This window comes from Coloeus monedula (assembly GCF_965178545.1).
Source record: "Coloeus monedula genome assembly, chromosome: 1".
NCBI classification, from domain to species: Eukaryota; Metazoa; Chordata; class Aves; order Passeriformes; family Corvidae; genus Coloeus; species Coloeus monedula.
The window spans coordinates 122,427,289-122,446,218 of NC_138781.1; the positions used below are offsets into that span (position 1 = coordinate 122,427,289).

Genomic DNA, 18,930 nt, shown 5'->3' on the forward strand with positions numbered 1-18,930 from the left:
AGGAGATATCAGGCAAATCCACAGTGATGAAAAAAGACTGAGATGTGCACCCTAATTCCAAGGCTGATGTCACAGACCAACTCCTGTCTGCATTACTTGGGGGTAGGCCCTGCCAAGAGGAGTCTGGCTGCATTTGCCCTGCATATGCTCATGTCCCATCTGGGTCTCGGTGGCCTGGAGACATGAGCATGTATGTGCTGTGTCAAATACTTAAGCATTTCTGTATGTTTATACAATTCAGAGTACCTGTGAGAAGCTGAGAACTTGTCATAGCCCACCAGAAATCTGTTTTTACAGCAAGAGCCAAAGGATACACACTACATCCTTGGAGAGTAGTGTGGGCTAAGGAATGGGTCAGGACTGGGTGTTCAGACAGCTGGGCCATGGTTAGAGTGAAACATGGTGCAGTGTCGTCCCTATCCCTCTTTGTGCACACCCTGCAGTGAGCTGTGCTCAGGATTTGTGGTGGAGAGAAGCAGCTGTAGCCAGCTGTCGGGAACAAAGGGGCATAGTGAGAACTGGTGGGCACAGGGAGGATGAGGGGTCTTGTGCAGCAGTTGCCTCTTTAGCGGTGCAGGTGTACTCGCAGATTCTTCCTCACACCTGCAGTTACAGGTCTGGCCCAGGGCTGCCCCCGACTTTGATGTGCTACGGCACTACTGGGAGGCCTCTCACTAGGGTGTGCTCACCACCAGGGAGAAAGGTGGTCACTGCTGCCACAGTGGCCACAAAGTCAGCTTCCACTTGGGAAGTGCAGCAGCTTGTCACCACTGTCCTGAGGGCTGAGCCCTGGGGTGGCAGCAAGGTTGTGCTGGAGTTTTCATGCTGCTCTTGCCCCTGACTCATCATGCCAGTGGATCACTTCACAGCCCACCTGGGCCCCTAGACATTGGTGCTGCTGCATCTCTTCACAGTGCTGTGGTTGGTGTACCAAAGCTGTCCCTCTGGGCAGGTCTCTGTGGCACAACACTGCTGTCTCAATGCGGAGCTGTGAGCCAACACCAGCGTAGAAGCTGTAGAATTGCATTGGCAAGAGATCTGAGCAGGGCTTGTGAGCCTGGGCAGAGAACCACATGCCGTGGCTGCTGCACTGGGACTGCGCACTGCTGAGCAGGGCTGGCTTCATCTGCCCACACCACCTGGGGAGCATTTCCTTTTCAAGCACTTTCAATAACAAGAGGGTACCTTTTGCCACAATTTCTTGACACCTGTACATCTGCACTTTTTCTGTGATACCACAGAGAAAGCCTTGTTTTTCCCACCTGGTGAAGCTGTACATTTGAGTGAGGGGGTGTTGCAGAGCACACTCTGAGGTGCTGCACCCCCCTCTTTAGTCTGATGAAGGGAGAAAAGCAGAGAAAGAAATGTCCCTTGGACCTTGTCAATACAAACATTCACAAGTGTGATTTTAAAAAATACTCATAATGTTCTGTAAAGGGAATAAATAATTAGGAGACAAACAGCCCTAGGGTACTGATGAAATCTGAATGGAATTTAAGGGAAATGAGCAGATGGGAAGTGAGAGGTAGAAAACAGTAGAAAACTCAGTGTGATCTGCAGCGTGTCACTCTGAGAGCTTGAAGCCTCCTGCACTTAGGGAAGACAACATGCCACCCTCCTCTTTCCTTCACAAATGCCCTGAAAGGAAGCCCAGCACAAATACGTCCTCACTCTTGTGGGCTGCAGCGCATCAGCATTCCTGTGAAGAGGAGCATAAAATGAGGGATCAGAGAATTGGAAGATGTCTCTTATGATAAACATGCTGTGATACGCTGGCACTTATTGTTAGCTCAGCCCAGGATTTTGTACTGTATTTTTTATGGGAAACAAAACTGATACCCAATAAACATCAATTCCTGTGAGCTGATTGACTGCAGCTATACTCTGACAAGAGCCTTCTGAAAACAGCACAGCTAGGAGGTCTGCATACAGTCTTCTTACATGGTTTTTGACTGAATTGGAGAGAGTTGCATAAAAGTGGCCACACACATAAAGCCATCTGTTCTCTTAGATATTGATGTACATACCTATGCAGTGCTGTCATTTGAAATATATGGCTGGCCTGCTGGAGAAACAGCTGGGTACTGTTGATTTTCCAGACTTCCAAATATTCTTGCTGAACAGTAAAACAACCATGGGGGGTTTGATTGACGCTTTAAATGGACCACACTCAAATGGTACCCAGGGTTCGGAAGTGAGACTTAGAATTCATTTCTCTTTCCATTTTCATTTTGTTCTCATAAGCAAGCTTACCTAGCCTTGGAATCTAGATTAGTAAAGTCTATGGGCATTGACTTGTGTTTTAATTACTTCAGATTTAGCACCTAGTACTGTGATCATGTACTCTTACAGGAGCTAAGTCTCCCACATGGATCATGTTAAAGAAAGACAGGCACAGTGTCTGCCAGCTGAGGGCAGTGACCCTATCTGTGTGATACAAACAATTGTCTACTAGTGTTAAAATTTAAGCCAACCAGATCCTCCATAGCCAAGCATCTTTCAAACTGGCTACTGAGAATTTTTATCTGAAGAAAAAAGGAAACCAGAAGGTTTTGAATTCAGATATACTCATTTATAATTCCAGAGCTGCAGCACACACAGGACAAGTGTCACATTTCTGGTGAGTACTGAAGGTAATATAGTGAAGGTGAATATTGAAGGTGTGAGGCTGTTGTGGCTATGATATGTAGGAAACATTGCCTCATAAGTCACGAAACCTGTTCTCCCCGGTTTTAACAGATGAGAACTAATCAAAACAGGGACTTGAATGTAGGTAACCCATGAATCATATGTTTATACCATATGTTTAGAACAAGTCAGATGAATAGCACCCTGAGAATGTTTCTTTCTCTGCCATTTATAGCACAGAGTGACCATAGATGTCTGATGATGAGATGAATCAAAACACAAGTGACTAAAATGTATTGACAGGGGAAGGCCAATGCAATTTCTGTTTCCTCCTTAGATGATTAGTTCATATCTGGCCCAGGTCAAAATGACTCAGACATTTCTTGAACATTACAAAGTAGCTGTATTCATCCTGCAAAGTATAATTAAATGGTTTTAGGCACTACGATGGCCTCTTGACCTCCATCTGTTACTGCAGAAGGACATGAGTCCTCTACAAGTCTTTTATAAAACCCAGAGCCATAACCTTCAGTTATCTAATCAGTTGTTTTGGATACTCTACAGTGCCTTAAATGGCCGTAGATATCTATGTTTAGCAGCTGAATGTCATCCACACTGTGAAAGTTGACACCCCAAAGGCATAATCAACTTTTAAAGAAAATAGTTGCCCTGTCAGGATAGAGAAAGATGAATTGGGATGGCACAGGGAAGCTGGTATTTCTATGGGCACAGAATCAAAAGAAGGTTGAGGAAGAAACCTCTGGAGATCTTCTACCCAATCCCCTGCTCAGTGCAGGGTCAGCTAGAGCAGGTTGTCCAGAATTGTGTCCATCTGGATTCTGAATATCTCTAAGCACGAAGACTCCACAACCTCTCTGAGCAATTTGTTTCAGTGTTTGTCCATTCCCCAGTAAAAAATTGAAGTTCCTGTATTTCCATCTGTGTCTGTTGCCTCTTCTGTTACTGAGTATCACTGAGATGATTCTTTTGTGTTCTACTACTCCACCCCATCAGGTATTTGAACATATTGATAAGGAAAGAGCGCAAAACAAAAATGCTTTTGTCTGGTGCCATGAACAACTTCTGCTGGCCATGGGATACCACCAGAAGAGTATCCACTGCATTTACAGGGCCAAAGCTTAAACCCTGCTTGCCAAACAAGGGAAGTTCTGTACTGCTCGTTTACCATTTTAAATCAAAATGGCTTAAATTGTTGTGCGAGAGGGTGCTTTGAATGCAACGAAGGTTGCAATTTACAAAGACGAGTCAGGGCAAAGGTACTTTGGTGTCTAACTGCAATTTATTTTTCAATAGGAGGTTAAGGTGGAATTAGATACACACACACATTTTCAAGAGCCATGATCAGATTCTCTTAAAAATTTGAAATGCGGTTGTGAAGTCCTCTGAATAAAATGTTGATGCAGCTAAAACAGGGAGGAGTACTTTTAAAATAAGAACTAGTCCTAGTCCTAGGCTCAATGCTAGAGCCAGCATACAACCCACCCCAGATAGTTTGTAAACTTGCATATACCTAGAATGTGACTGCTTTCCCTGAACTGAATCTGTTGGATACAAAAAAGCCAGATGAAACCAACACACAGGATGCTTCTTCCAAATAATATTTGTCTTATATTAATTTCTACAGTCAAAAAATACAGGGGACCTCAATGCCTGAACCTGGAGGACCATGAGAGTGAGAATGATCAATTCCCAGCTGACCCTGAACTTGTGCAGGATCTGCTGCTCTAGCTGGATCCCTACTAATCTATGGGGCCTGATGGGATACATCTGACAATGCTCAAAGATTATCTGATGTCATCCTCTCTAGAGGATTTTTCAGTGGTCTTGGTGATCTGGAGAGGTCCCAGCAGACTGAAAGCTGGCAAATGTCCCAATTTTCAAGGAGGGCAAGAAGGAGGACCTCAGAAACTACAGGCCTGTTAATCTCCCTTCAGTGCCCAGTAGAATCATGGAAAAAATTATTCTGGGAGGTATTGAAAAACACCTGGAGGATAATGCAGTCATTGACCACAGTCAGTGTGGTGATGAGGAGAAAGTCTTGCTTGTCATACCAGATTTCATCCTACCATGGAGCAACCCACCTAGCTGATCTAGGAAAGCCAGTTAATGAAATCTTCTTGGAATTCAGCAAAGCTTTTGATACTGTCACAGCATCCTTCTTGACAAAATATCCAACGTACAGCTGAACAAACACACCATGTGATGGGTGAGGAGCTGCCTCACAGGTCAGGCACAGAGTTATAGTGAATTGGGTGACATCAGACTGGCAACCTGTCACCAGTAGGGTTCCACAGGGCTCCATCTTAGGCCCTCTACTCTTCAACATCTTCATTAACAATGTGGATGCAGGACTTGAAGGAACACTTACAACAATAATTGGGGGAACTGTTGACTTCCTCAGAGGCAGGACAGCGCTGCAGAGAGACCTTGACAAATTAAGAGAGATGGGCAATCACCAACCATATGGAGTTTAACAAGGATTACCTGGGATGGGGTAACCCTGGTTGTGTGAATAGTGTGGGGGAACAAGAACTTGGAGACAAGCGCTGTGGAAAGGGACCTGGGGTCCTGGTCAGTGGCAAGCTCAATGTGAGTCAGCAGAGCCCAGGCAGCCAGGAGGGCCAAGCGTGTCCTGGGGGGCATCAGGCACAGCATCGCCAGCTGGGCAAGGAAGGGGATTGTCCTGCTCTGCTCTGCCTGGGGCAGCCTCACCTTGAGTGCTGGGGGCAGTTTTGGGCACCACAATATAAGAAAGGTATGAGGCTATTACAGAGTGTCCAAAGGAGAAATGAGGATGGTGAAGGGACAGGAGAGGAAGCCGTATGAGGACGGACTGAAGTCACTTGGTTCTTCAGCCTGGAGGAGATGGGGGACCTCATTGTGGTCTTCAGCATCCTTATGAGGGGAAGTGAAAGGGCAGGTACTGGTATCTTCACTTTCCTAACCAGTGACAGGACCAGAGGAAATGGCATGAAGCAGGTCAGTGAAGGCTTATTTTGGATATCAGGAAAAGATTTTTCACCCAGAGGGTGGTTGGGCCCTGGAACAGGCTCCCCAGGGAAGTGGTCACAGCACCAAGCCTGACAGAGTTCAAGAAGCATTTGGACAATGCTTTTAGGTACGTGGTGTGACTCTTGAGGTGTCCTCCAACTCAGTCCTTCCAACTCAGCATGTTCTATGATTCTGTGATTCTACAGTTAGTGGTCAGTTGAAAATGCTTTCTGCAGCTGTGGCCTACTGCAAATCATCTTTTCTCTGTCATTAAATAAAGAGACTCCTGCAAGCAATGTACAAATTCAGGATGTTTTGGGCTGGCGAAATATATATCTCATGCTAAGTTATTACATTAGATTGTGAGCTGCATTGATTCATATTGTCAAAATCCTTTCCCAACTATCTGCATTTTTAATATTTACCATAAATGAAGAATATGAAAAAGGTATTTTTGAATCTTGTTTGGAATTGGCTTTTTTTCTGCTTTTCTATATAAAAAGTAAGTTAAAAACAAAACTGGAAACACTTTTCAGCAAAGAAACCCCTGATGTATTTGGAAAATAGAAATCCAAACACAAGTCCTTTTTTTGTGGTGTCTTAGAAAATAGTGATGATTGTTCAAACCATGACTGTACCCTAGAGAGAGGTATCAGAATTGCTTATTTTAGGATTGTAATCTAAGCAGCTTTTAGCAGAAACAGAAAAGAAATTGTTGCTGCAGAGCTTGGCAGAAACAAAAATCTCAGTTGGATCTCTCTTCACATTATTCAGAAGGGCTGGGAATAGCATTTAGATCATTTGCCATCTTGAATTTGGAGGTCAGGTGTGTTACAACACATTTACTCAGTGCTCTGGATGTTTTGTTTCCATGTGAAAAGGAACAGCATAGGACCTGCACACAATTTGGGACTATGTTGCTCCCAAGGTGGTGTGCATCCAAGTGCCAGTATGGTGGAGAATCTGGATCTTGCTGTTACAGATGCAAGAATTTCTGAGTGTGTAATGAGATGAGAGCAGAGATGATCAGCAGTGATCCCAAAAGGAAAAATGTTGAGGTTTTTCACAGTTGACTTAGAGCAGAAACTTTCTGCTGTGTGCTAGCAAATGCTGCAAAGGATACACAACTTTTTATATCCATTGAAGGGCAGTGGGTCAGACAGAAATAATACACTGGTGACAAGTATTCATCAGGTACTGTTTAATAATAATTTAATCTGGTAGTCAAAAAGAAAATAAAAACCTGATGATGTTGTGATTTGAATCCATTCCATACCAGTTTGAAAGCCACATGATGAGTTTTTGCTGCCTCATACTAGAAATATGTAAATTGCCATTTTGCATAATCTCCCCAATCAGTTGCTTCTCTATATTAAAATGCAATAATAAACATTACAGATGTCATATCTGTAAAAAATACACAGTGAAAACATTTGGGCAAACACACTTTCTCTGAAAATTATGGCATAAAATCTTCCCATTGAGCATCCCGTTTTTGTTATCTTTCTTTGGAGAGTTTTTTTTTTTAATGAAAATTTTTTTATTATGCTTTAATGAAAGCTCCAGGCATAAGAATAATTATCACACGAGTTATTCACAGTCATGGTATTCAGTCTTGCAGTACCAAAGGATGCAATTTATTAAGGATTCTTATCAAAAGAGAGGTGACATCTAATCTCACAAAATAGCTAAACCATAAATGAACAACTGGGAACTACAAATGCATCATGTATGGAATGAGAGCTACCCCTAATTCTAAAAGCTATCCATGAGAAAACTGGCTCTTCATAACAATACTATGCACTATGTGAATGCCTGGTCCAGATGACTCTATCCCCCTTTATGAAAAAGTTCCCTTTCTGAAAGTTCCAGATTCACCCAGTGATCTTGCTCTGAAGCTCATTGTCTCCTCCAAACTGGGAGGCAACTCCTAGCCCAAAACAGAGAAAATGGAGGATAACAAATCTCTATAACAATAAGCTCATCAGATCCTCCTTCCACAGCTCAGCAAGCAAACATTAGAGCACACAGACCTCAGAAAATTAAATAGTTTTGAATCTTCCCACTATTTTGAGCCCATTCAGCTTCTGTTACTGCAAGAAAAAATGATGCTCCTCTTTCTCTAGTGTTTACTCTTTTTTCCCATGTTGGGATTTTTTTAATCCATTAATAACAAAGGATAAATTCTGCTTCCCACATTGAAGACAGAAATGAATTTAAAATGGACTAACCCTGAATAAAGTTATCCTTCAAGGGTGTAAACAGGGAGATAAACTGAAGGACTGGACACACCAGAAGTTCCTTCATTGTCATATTAACTCTGTCTTCTTTATTGGTCTTGGATACCTGGTGGGAGCTCTGCCCTATAAAGCCCTACGTCAGTAAAATGTGATTCACCTGTTTGTATTTCTCAAGATTTGCAACAAGCATGAGCTGTGACTCAGTCCTGCAAGCACCTGTGCAAATGACATTGCTTTCCAGTGAGCAGTCACACGCAGAGCTTTGCCTCGGAAGACACTGAACACCAACAGACCACATGGTATTGCAGGGCCAGGTTTTTAAGTTGCTGAGCATGTTCAGCGCTATGGATAGTAGGTAAGCACTAAATATTTTGAAAGAATTTGAGATCACGAGTCACTTCCCTGTTTATATTTCAATTTCACAAATTCCTTATGCTTTCCACAGAAAATAATTAAAAAGCCCTAAAGATGAAAATAGAGTAAAGCAAAGATCATAAAAGGAAGAAGGGGGACCCCAGGGAGGTGAGTGCTTCTTGCTAGCACGTGTGTTTTCCTGCTTTCAGGTCCCAGTCTGTGGTGGAAGCTGGCACGCTGAAACATGAAGACCAGGGGGAAAGTGAGAACACCCAACCGCTGCTGGCTCTGGACTGAGCTCTCATGTGCCCAACAGAGATCCACGAACAGACTTCCACCATAGCAGAACCCCAGAGAGCACACCACACACAGACACACGCACGCACACACGCGTTTCGCTTGATAACGAGTCCTTCGTGTTTCCTGACCAAGTAACAACTGTCACCAGCCATCTGTCCGTGCGGCCGGCACTGAACAAGAACTGAGAAACTCCTACTGACACAGGAGTCTGTCATATATATACAAAGAATTGAATTTCTTTTTTTTTTTTTTTTTTCTGTCTTTTTGACTTATGACATTAAAATATTGGAAATGGTGGGACTGCATTCTCTGTTTAAAGAAACCAGGGTGTGTCAATAGTGTTCCTGAAGACTCCATCAGGGATGCTCATTTTATAGAAGGGAAGGTTATAAGTGTATTTTAAAGAAAAGCATCTCAAACTTAAACTTTACACTGTAATCAGCAAGTGTAATCTGGGTCAGAGGGCAGAATCATCAACATCTACAGCATACTTGAGTTTTACAGAAGGATTTTGCTTTTAAGAAAGAACCCCAGTGCCAGCATAATGCCGTTCAACATGACACTTTGTGACTGCCTCATCCATGCAGCTTATACAGGGGTCACATTTCAGTATCTAGCAAAAATTGTTCTTAACTTCTGAAGCCCTTCTAAAACTGTCAGCTGTGGAATGAGTGTGTGAGCAGCAGACGTGCACAATTTGAAATGCAATTATTTAATTTTAATGATGTGTTTTTCCACAGGCAACTGAGGAGCCTCTAAGACATGTGGGTGTGCATGTGTGTGCACGTGTGAAGGGGGGGTTCCAGGGAGACACATTGGACAAATTCAGCAGTGATTAATGGTTCAATCCAGATTGTTTCATTTAGGTCACAACAGCAAATGAAAGCTCTGCAGAGCCATTTACCCCCTTCCCTCCTGCAGTCAGGAAAAAGTGTGAGCCAGAAAGGTATGCCGATTGCAGATGCGGGCCATGTTTAAAATGAAAAGGAAAACTTAGAATTAATTATTCAGTACAAGTTTCTGCTAGAAGGAAATGTTGAAGAATAGAAGAACTGAAATGCCAAAGATCAGTTTGTTATATCTCTGTTTGCTCTAGCTGCAAAGAGAGTACCATCCCCTCATTGAAATGGAAACCGGATTAAAGAAATAAAAGAACAACTTATCAAATTGCATGTGCAGTGACTTTATTTCCTAAAACAGTTACAATCACTGTACACATTTTTAGGATTCAATTAAATTGCCATACATTGACAATTTACTAGAACAAGCAGTTGGCAACAATATATCAAAGGTAGCAGTGTAAACCGTAGATTCAAAATGAGATGATAATGGGCATAAGGGTTTTTAATGTGCACTGGAACACCCACTGAATTCTCAAGTGTTACTCTGAAGTGATGATATAATTCAAGTGGACATGGTCAGCCCTAACAGAGGGACTAACAAAATACTGCCTTAATCTACAACAGCATTTTATGCCTGCACAGGGCAGAAAGGATATCCTGCCAGATCCTATCGACACACCTGGGATTTTACCCACTAGTTTTTGTACAGAATAACCTCACTCAGACTAACCTCTTACTGCAGCAACATGTCATTGATACAAAGCCTGGCCTCCATGATAGAGAGCAAGTCTTTAAGGCAGTGGATGCTCCCAGCAAGGCAACACAGAAGTCAGAAAAAGAAGCAGAAGCTTGCAGGAACATTAAAAAAATAAGATGACTGAGCCCATTTATCTTTGGGGTTTCTTCCATTCCACCTCCCCTGACATCATCACCACCTATTACAGGAAACAAGGACGTCAAGTCCTGGTAGGAGCATATAGCTCCTTTCCCTTCCCTGGGCTCACAGAGATTCAAAGGCATTTGGATTTGTCAAAGAGAATGTGCTTAAAGCAGAAAGTAAAAACCCAAAGAGACAAAAAAAGACAGACATTTGCTATTATACTGCAGCATTAAGGAAGAAATACTTTGGTTTGTGATTTTTCTCTGTTAATACACTTACCCCCACTGCCACTGAACCTTTGTGATGATCTGTTACAATCACTGTTCATTAAAGTGGGTCTTCTTCTGCCCAAGAAGTGCAAATACCACTGAAATCCAATCCTTGAGGATCAAACCTCTCAAAGGATTATTTATTTTCTTTAACTGTGATATGAATAAATACATATGATGCCTTGCATATAACTGTATGAAGCCTGCATTTAACTGTAGGCTCTTACACAGACTGTGCAATCAAAGTAGCAACAGGAAAGGTAGAACCCAGCTCTAGCATCATGATGAGTACATACTGTATTACAAATTATATTGCCCTTGTCCTCCATTTCCTTCTGTAAATAAATCTAGCAAAAAAAAATGCAAATTGCAATGGATCTCCATTAAAGAAAACACTTCGATTCACTTCTTCCCTTGGCATTTCCAATGTTGAAAAGCCTTTTCAAGACAAATACCAGTTGATAAACAGGAATACCTAAAATAATATGACAGTAATTCACTGCATAATTTCTGCAGTCTGCTCTGTATATCCTCCCCATGTACAGAGCTAATCCAGTAACTGTACCTAAAGAAATTATCCACTCTCAGCTCCCTGACAGCTGGGCATAGAATAGATTCACTTCAGCATTGCAGGAACACCTTGTCTTATTTGAGGCACTTAAGATTTTTAAATGGCCAGTGTATCACTACACAATCTAATAAACAGTGCTACTCTGGCACACACGCGTCTTGGGGAGATTACTTTTATCTATTTGCCAATTTTATCTATTTGCCAATTGCAACTGAATAAGATAAAACATGAGCCTTCAAAGGAACAATGAAATAATCTGAAGGATGGCATGGATTTTCATAAATAAAGCTCCAAAACTTTTACCATTTCTTTAGCATTTACTCTGAGCTATAGAAACTGAAATGCAACATTAATAAAAATATTCCTAAACCATCAATTTTTGTTCAAAATGTTCTTGATTTTTTCTTTACACACACTGTCTCTATTTTAGAGAATTACCTTATAATTTGTACTGCATGCTGACTTCAAAAAGATATAAAATATAGGCTCTGACTTGACAGCTAACAGGAGATTTAAAAAACATTTTTACCCCCCACAATAACAAGTACCTTATTTCCAGTTTTGCTAGATTCTTCAAATGATCTCTAGAAGTATTTTTATATTTTCTAAAGTGTGAAACTTATAAATCTAAACAGTTTTTCATTATTATTAACTGAGAACTCTTACTTTCTTGTATATTGTGTATAGTCTCATGACTACTTTTGATATGGACAACATGTTAAAACCTAATTATCTTAGCTGTCAAAAAGTGACTCTTGATAAAAGAGGGTTTATCAGTTTAATATTCAAAAAAGGAAATTAAAGTGCACACTTCCAGAAACTGGTTACACTAATTTATGGTGCAATCACCATGTGTTATATGGCATTACAAGATTTAATTACCTAGTAAAATATAAAATCTGAAAAGCCTTCAGTTTATGGGAATGCAAAGCTCTTATGTGCAGTTTGCTTCAGCACATGTGACATTCAGGTCACGATACTTCAATGCCACAGTGTAGACTCTGCAGTAATAAACCGCCCAGTACTACACAAATAAAAACTGTCCTGTGTCTTTTGAACAAAAAAGTCAAAGCTGTGGAGACTAAGTAACCTCAATGTCTCCTTGCTTAGTGTTTGTCACTCACAACCCTCAGTAGTGATGCCCAGAGCATGCTAGCACACCTGTCCACACCCAGCTGGTGCTGCAGGTAAGGAGATAACAGCCAGCCACAATCAGCAGTGCAATCACTGCTCTCTCTCTCCTCTTAGTGTTCTTAGAAGCTAAAAGTGGAGGGTCCTGCACCCTCCATCTTCCATTAAACAGTACAGACCCGAAACATCTGCCAACTGCTTAAACACCCAACTAGTTTTCTTTCTTGAAAATAGGCGTTTTTACCATATAGTAAATTCTGTATGGCAAATACAGAGCACACTGTAAACAGTACTGGGATCAGACTACTTCAGCATTATGTCACACATTTCAAGACAAGGAAAACACCATTAGGTCAATTAGAGGATCATTCTAGCACTCTGTAGGATGCTGGCAGTGGAAGTTAATACAAGTTAATAACCTGAAGCTCTTTGTCTGCTCAGCATTCTGGCAGGAAGCCAAGTTAGACCTCATCCTTCTGCCCAAAGCACAAGGAATTCTTCATATATAATTTTTTATCTGCTGAATGACCACCCAAGGGCAGCCAAGGAGGATCCCCTGGAAGGAGGTGACCCAGACCCTTGCTGGGCAGAAAAAGGATATCACAACAGAAGCTTTTGTAATGATGGGAGAAACAGCAGCTCACCATATAATCCGAAGAACTGTCAACTACTTTAAGATCTGAGTCTAAAAATGTCAGATTTGCTCAACATTTTCCAAAATCACATTATCAATCTGAAAGTCACCTGCTAAGAGAACTATTCTGTTTTAGAAGAACAAAGCTTCACTAGGCAGCTATTATGCAAGTTCCTGTTTGCATTTCCAGGAAGGCGAAAGAAGGCCACACTTGGCAAAAATGAAATTTGTTCATATACAGTGTTTTCCTTCTGCTGATAGCTAGAGACACACTTGTATATATATCACCTTTTTTAAAAAATAGTGGTTAATTAAAGAAGATTTGTTCGTAATTAAGCTAGAAAAATACAGTTACTTGGGTAGAAAAAGTACAAAACACACAATCCATTCACATTATCTACAGTGATAACATAGGGACATGTTCTATGCCTAAAGCAGCTAACTGCATACTGATTTTCAAAGTCAATTGTGTGCATATGTTTGCAAATATCTTACATGTTCCTTCCCAGAGAGAAGCCCAGGAAGTACTCCCTAGATATAGAATCATAAATATTGTGCCTGAACATAGTCGAGCAGGTGACTGACTGACTGGTTTTGTAAAGAAAATACAGGCATGGCAAAAACATCTGCACATTCCTCAGTTTGAAAATCCAGACCTATTGCTTTTTGGCTGACAAGACTTATTTTCAGATTTGCAGCCAGAAAAACAATACACATCAGTGCTGTATCAATATGAAACAAAAAATGGCTTCTTTTTTTTTTTCTTTTTTTTTTTTTTTTAAACCAGGTCCACTCTGATCTAGAATGTCATCCTTATCTTTTCTTACCCTTAAAATGCTTGTATACTTCGTATGCTGGATAAATTAATCCTATTTTCATACCCCAAAGGAGTTAATGCTCCTCTGCTCCACACATCAGAAGAAACCCCCTAAATAGCAGGAAGGGTACGTCTCTGTTGTGCTGTTAACTCAGGGTGCCACACGTCCACAATGAATATCAGGCGGTAACTTTCAGCATCCTGCCATACTTCATGTTCAAAAGAGTCATCAAAAATAAGAACTTTCCCTTCTTCCCAGTCTCTGTAAAACAAGAAATGACAGACTTTAGTGTAGTATTTAAAGGGCCAGAAGCACAAATAATGCAAATTTTGAAGTTACCAGAGCAGGTCAGCTATAGATCAGCTCTGAAGATGCTCTCTGACATACGAGAAAGATTTAAACAGTACAGATTGACAGATAGTCAAGATTTCACTGCCTAATACACAGAGATTGGAGTATGGGAGCTTTAAATAAACTACAGAAAGATCAGTCTAATGGACCTTCATATTACTGAGGGATCCTTTCCCTTCATTCTGCACAGTTATGCTCACAAACACATTCAGACATTTATGATATATATTATATATTATACTTTTAATCAGTTGAGTCCATTAAGCTGGGAATGGGTATAATACTGGTGTAATAATCCACTTTTCTTCATTTCTAATCAGATACATTAGTGATGTACATAAGTGATGAAAACTGAGGGCATGACCAGTAACATGGTCATACGGTTCAAAAAGAAATTACATTAAATCAGTTTGCTTTTTCTAAAAATCAGAACAATGCCTTTGGAAGGTCATGTAGTCCAAGCCTCTGCTCACAGGACTCACTGCAAAGTTAGATCCAACTTTGTGGTTAGATGAAATAGTCAAAAATCCACTAGTGAAGAACCCGAAATACCTGCAACCATGGACACCCTATCATTTCACAGTGAAAACTCCCTTCTACCGAGATGAAAGTTCCTTCCCTGTCACTTGTGTTCAGTACCTCTTACTCTACAACTGCACCTCTCTGAAAAGAGTCTGGCTCTGTCTTCCTCAGTGGCACACATTAGTAGTTAAGACAGTAACTAGGCTCCTCTTCAGCCTTCTGGTTTTCAGACTCCATACCAGTTTGTTGAGCTCCTCCTCCTGATCATCTTATTCATCCTCTGCTGGGGTCCCTCTAGTTTATCAAAGACTTTTTTTGTACTAAAGTGTCCCAAACTGGACACAGTACTCCAGAGGCAGTGTCTTGAGTGCAGAAGAGAGAGGAAAAAATTGTACTGTTCAAACTGCTTCCTACAAATTTATTAACACAATCCAGTACACAGCTAAACTTCATCAATACGAAAGCAGATTGTAAGTCATGTTCAACTTGGCCCCTAGGGTCCTTAAGCCCTTCTCTGCAAAGCTGCTTTCTATGCAGTCATCACCCAGCTGCTACAGCTGCAAGGTGTTTATCTGTTACCAGCTGCAGGGCTTTGCTTTTGCCTTTGTTGAACTTCATCAAGTTCCAGCTGGCAGCTTCTCCAGCCTGCTGAGACCTGGATTCATAATTTCGAAAAGAAGTTTAACACCTGGTTATACATCTCCAGGTGACTGGATGAAAAACAGTCAAGTTAACAATGGTCAAAGAAACATTCCTTCCTAAAGCCACTCTATCATGAACACACACTCAAGTTTTCTAACAGGATCCCTCAGGAGCTGAAGCAGCCCAAGAGGATGGATGCCCTCAGAGGGAATTAAGCACTGTGAACAGTAACAATGGAAAAGAAACAAAGGCCTTGTCATCAAAGATGGAAATGCATCGCTTAAGCTCATTCAGCTGTGTTCATTTACAGAGAAAACAATTTTCTTTTTTCAAAAACAGGGTGAAAACTAGATTCATACTTCCAGTTCATTTCCATATTTTTAATTCAGCAAAAGCAAAAACTAACCATCAAAGTTTATAGAGTTGTGCTGTAATGTTCTGAAGAGAAACTGAAGTTGCATCAACTGAAATAATAATCTAAACATAATTTAAGCAAGAGTAGACAAACCAGAATGCATAACATAGTAAAAAAATTCACACTGACTTGCACACAGGTATCAGCCTTCAAGGCCCAGATAACCAGCCTTTTGCAGGTTTCAGCTATGATCATGTGGAGGTGTTTGCTATGACACCAGTTATCTGGTAACAAAAATGTTGTACGTCACATAGACCCTGAGTTACTGGTACCACACTAAACTTATACTGGTTTTATTAAAGTCAGTGGGAGTAAACCACTTAGAATGCTATAATGTGGCAAAAAAATTCAAGAAGACTTTGGGTTGTATTATTGGTTTGGTTCTTCTGGCTTGGTTTATTTTTTGGGTTTTTTTGGAAGTTTTTTTGGGGGGTTGGTTTTGGGTGGGTTTGGGTAGGGGTTTTTGCGGGGGGAGGCGCCAGGGGTGTTTGGTGGGGGTGCTTGGGGAGGGCTGGGAGATTTGGTTTTGCTTTGTCTGGAGCAATTGAGGTCTAGGGGGTTTTTAAGTATTTTGTTTCTGAGGGTTTTTTTTTTTTCTTTTTTTTTTTTTTACTTAAATCAAGCCTGAAAAGAACTGCTCTAAATAGCCTGAAAGTGCAGCTCAGTTAAGGACAATAAGAACCCAGGCACCCAGATGAAGTAGCTTCAGAGGTTAAAACCCAGGATCTATCATTTGCATCATAATAGGATCGGCTGTTTTGCACAACAAAGAAAAAGTCATAAGTTGATGGAACTATTAGCCCCTTTTGAAAAGGCTACAAACCACACTATTAGCATGCAAATAAATATTTTTTAGAAGCCCGATGGTGTGAGAAACTCTTCGAAGTGGTAACACAGGGACCATATTCTTCTGGTCTGGTGCTGAGCCACATTGGGGTAGTTTCTGTATCACTTTCCATATGAGCTCTAGTGTCACCTGTTAAAGGTGAGATCTCAGACTGGCTTCTGCAAAATGGCTGCAACTCTTCACCTTCATTTCAAGATAAGGTCATCCTGCCTGACAGTGATGTTGGATTATGATAACTAGATATTATTTACCTACCACTTTTGTGCATTATACCCTGCACTTTACAGAGCTGGGACTTCAAAATGGCCCAGTGACCTAAAATGACCACTGCTACACAGAACAAGAATCATACAGTCAGAATAGTTTGGGTTGAAAGAACCTTCAAAGGCAAAACCTGCAATAAGCAGGGACATCTTCAACTCAGTGAGGTTGCTCAGAGCCCTGTCCAGCCTGACCTTGAATGTTTCCTGGGACAGGACATCTGTGGTCCCTGTAGGCAACCTGTTTCAGTGTCTCACCACCCTCTCTATAAAACACTTCTTTCTTGTATCTAATCTAAACTGATCCTCTTTTAGTTTAAAACTATTACTCCTTGTCCTGTTGCAACCTATCTGACAAAAACTGTCCCAATCTTTCTTAAAAGCTCCCTTTAAGTACTGAAAGGCCATCATGAGGTCTCTCTGGAGCCTTTTCTTCTCAAAGCTGAACAACCCCAGCTCCCTCAGCCTTTCTTCACAGCAGAGGTGTTTCATCCCTCTGATCATCTTTGTGGCCCTCAACCACCCAACCAACCCCAAACAGCCGCAAAAAACTCTTCTGAAAGTGAAGAAGTAAAACACAGCACTGGACAGTGCTGATTTGCCTGTCCATCAAAGGATGAGTTGCATTGTAACTTTGCCCCTCTAAACAACCACGCTGGGTGGCACAGAGGTAACCAAGCATGAAATTCTCATTGTTTCTGTTCACACTCTCATGCACACAGCAGTGGCACAGGAGGTCAGAAAACGCATGATGCTAACCTTCTTATTCCAGCCAGCTCTCCTATTGGAAACCACCAGTTTACCACTGCTCTGAGCCACCAGGAGGGAAGGAATGGAAATTGCCCGAGGTAGATCTTCCTCCTGGCACTTTTCACAGTAGTTCACACACCTCCTCTGCCATAGGGGAAGGGATATATATCCTCCCTTTCACTGCCAGCACTAGACACACTTTGAGTGCTTCCAGGGAAAATCTCGCCCTTGTTCCTGAATGTATAGCTCTTGCTGTAAGCAACTGATCTTAACACATTCCAGCATAAGTTGTAGTCAGCTCTTGAGTGTTTTACATTTGAAATGAAGATGTCTGATGCACAAGACTGACCCAGGTTCCAGAACCTGGACACTGATATGCTCTGTGCTCTGTCTGCAGCAACAGGCAATTTTCTACTCTTGACTTTGAGGGAGTGTGAACTACCAAGAAGGTATTTAAGTTCATTCTCCACAGGACTATCCCTTCTGTCCAGGTTAAGACAAAGAAGGGTGCCAGCCTCATAACAGGTGGTGAGCTGTGGACACCTGCTCTCTCGGCAGCAGAGCAAAACCACTACTTTGTTCACACCAGCTACTAAACAGCCACCTAATGGTAATGCCATTCAGTCACCACCAATCTGAAGTAACAGTAATGTCCTAAAGTGAAAAAGACTCCCTGTCTCTATATGAGTCCTCTAAGGCAACTAGCTACCTCTCCTTCCACCCAACTTATTTTGGATATTGGATTGGAATGCTGGAAGAAAATGTCCATCACTACCTAGAGGTAGGTAGTGTCAGTTGTAACACTATGACATATAATTAAAAAAGTTATATGTCGACAGGAGTGTCTAGTAACAATATTTTTGGTTATTAACAGCTGGATACTTCTATCCTCCATTCCAAAAGATTTCCAGTTGTAGTCATTTTCAAATGTTATGAAAAAAACCCCTTTGCTATGTATTGCAGTCATGCAGACAAGAGTAGCATTTTATTTCTCAATATTAAATTAATTACATTACTACCATTAATGAAATTATTACATTGAAAATAATTCAAAATTAACACTTGTTGCCCTCAGAAGCTGCAGACAATACAAGAATCTTTCAAAATATGCAGCTAGATATTAAGCATCATGAGAATTTCACTTAAGTCTCAGCAAATTAAGCCTGTAAGCAACAAGCATTATAGTTAATACTACATTTATCTGTGTTTGATAATATAATGCAAAAAACTTAGCACATTTTCCCATTTCATCTTTAAGGGGAGTATATGCCCTGATTGTAAATGTATAAGCTATAGCATTTAATTCTGGGGTTTGGACTCAGCAAACAGAGATAAAACTGACTTAAAATTCAGTATAATTTTTTCCCTAATGGGTAAGCAATTTCACTTAAAAAGCACTTAAAAAAATTGCCACCTGTGTAAATCACTGGGCCAAAAATTTCACAGATGTCTTCATTCTGAGAT

General features: G+C 41.1%; 2 protein-coding genes across 2 annotated transcripts in view; one reads left to right on the forward strand and one right to left on the reverse strand.

Moving 5' to 3' along the window:
* The window catches only part of CLVS1 (clavesin 1), a gene marked incomplete at both ends in the record, with an annotated part of 88,131 nt that extends 79,600 nt beyond the window's left edge, over window positions 1-8,531 (forward strand). Inside the window, one exon of the mRNA XM_082294978.1 lies at window positions 8,444-8,531. Within this exon, the coding sequence (XP_082151104.1) occupies window positions 8,444-8,531 (88 nt within the window). The remainder of the gene's footprint in view (window positions 1-8,443) is intronic.
* A 1,225-nt stretch (window positions 8,532-9,756) lies between these two features.
* The window catches only part of ASPH (aspartate beta-hydroxylase), a 56,690-nt gene continuing 47,516 nt past the window's right edge, over window positions 9,757-18,930 (reverse strand). Inside the window, exon 13 of the mRNA XM_082288601.1 lies at window positions 9,757-13,940. Coding sequence (XP_082144727.1) covers window positions 13,790-13,940 — 151 coding nt within the window. The 3' untranslated portion in view covers window positions 9,757-13,789. The remainder of the gene's footprint in view (window positions 13,941-18,930) is intronic.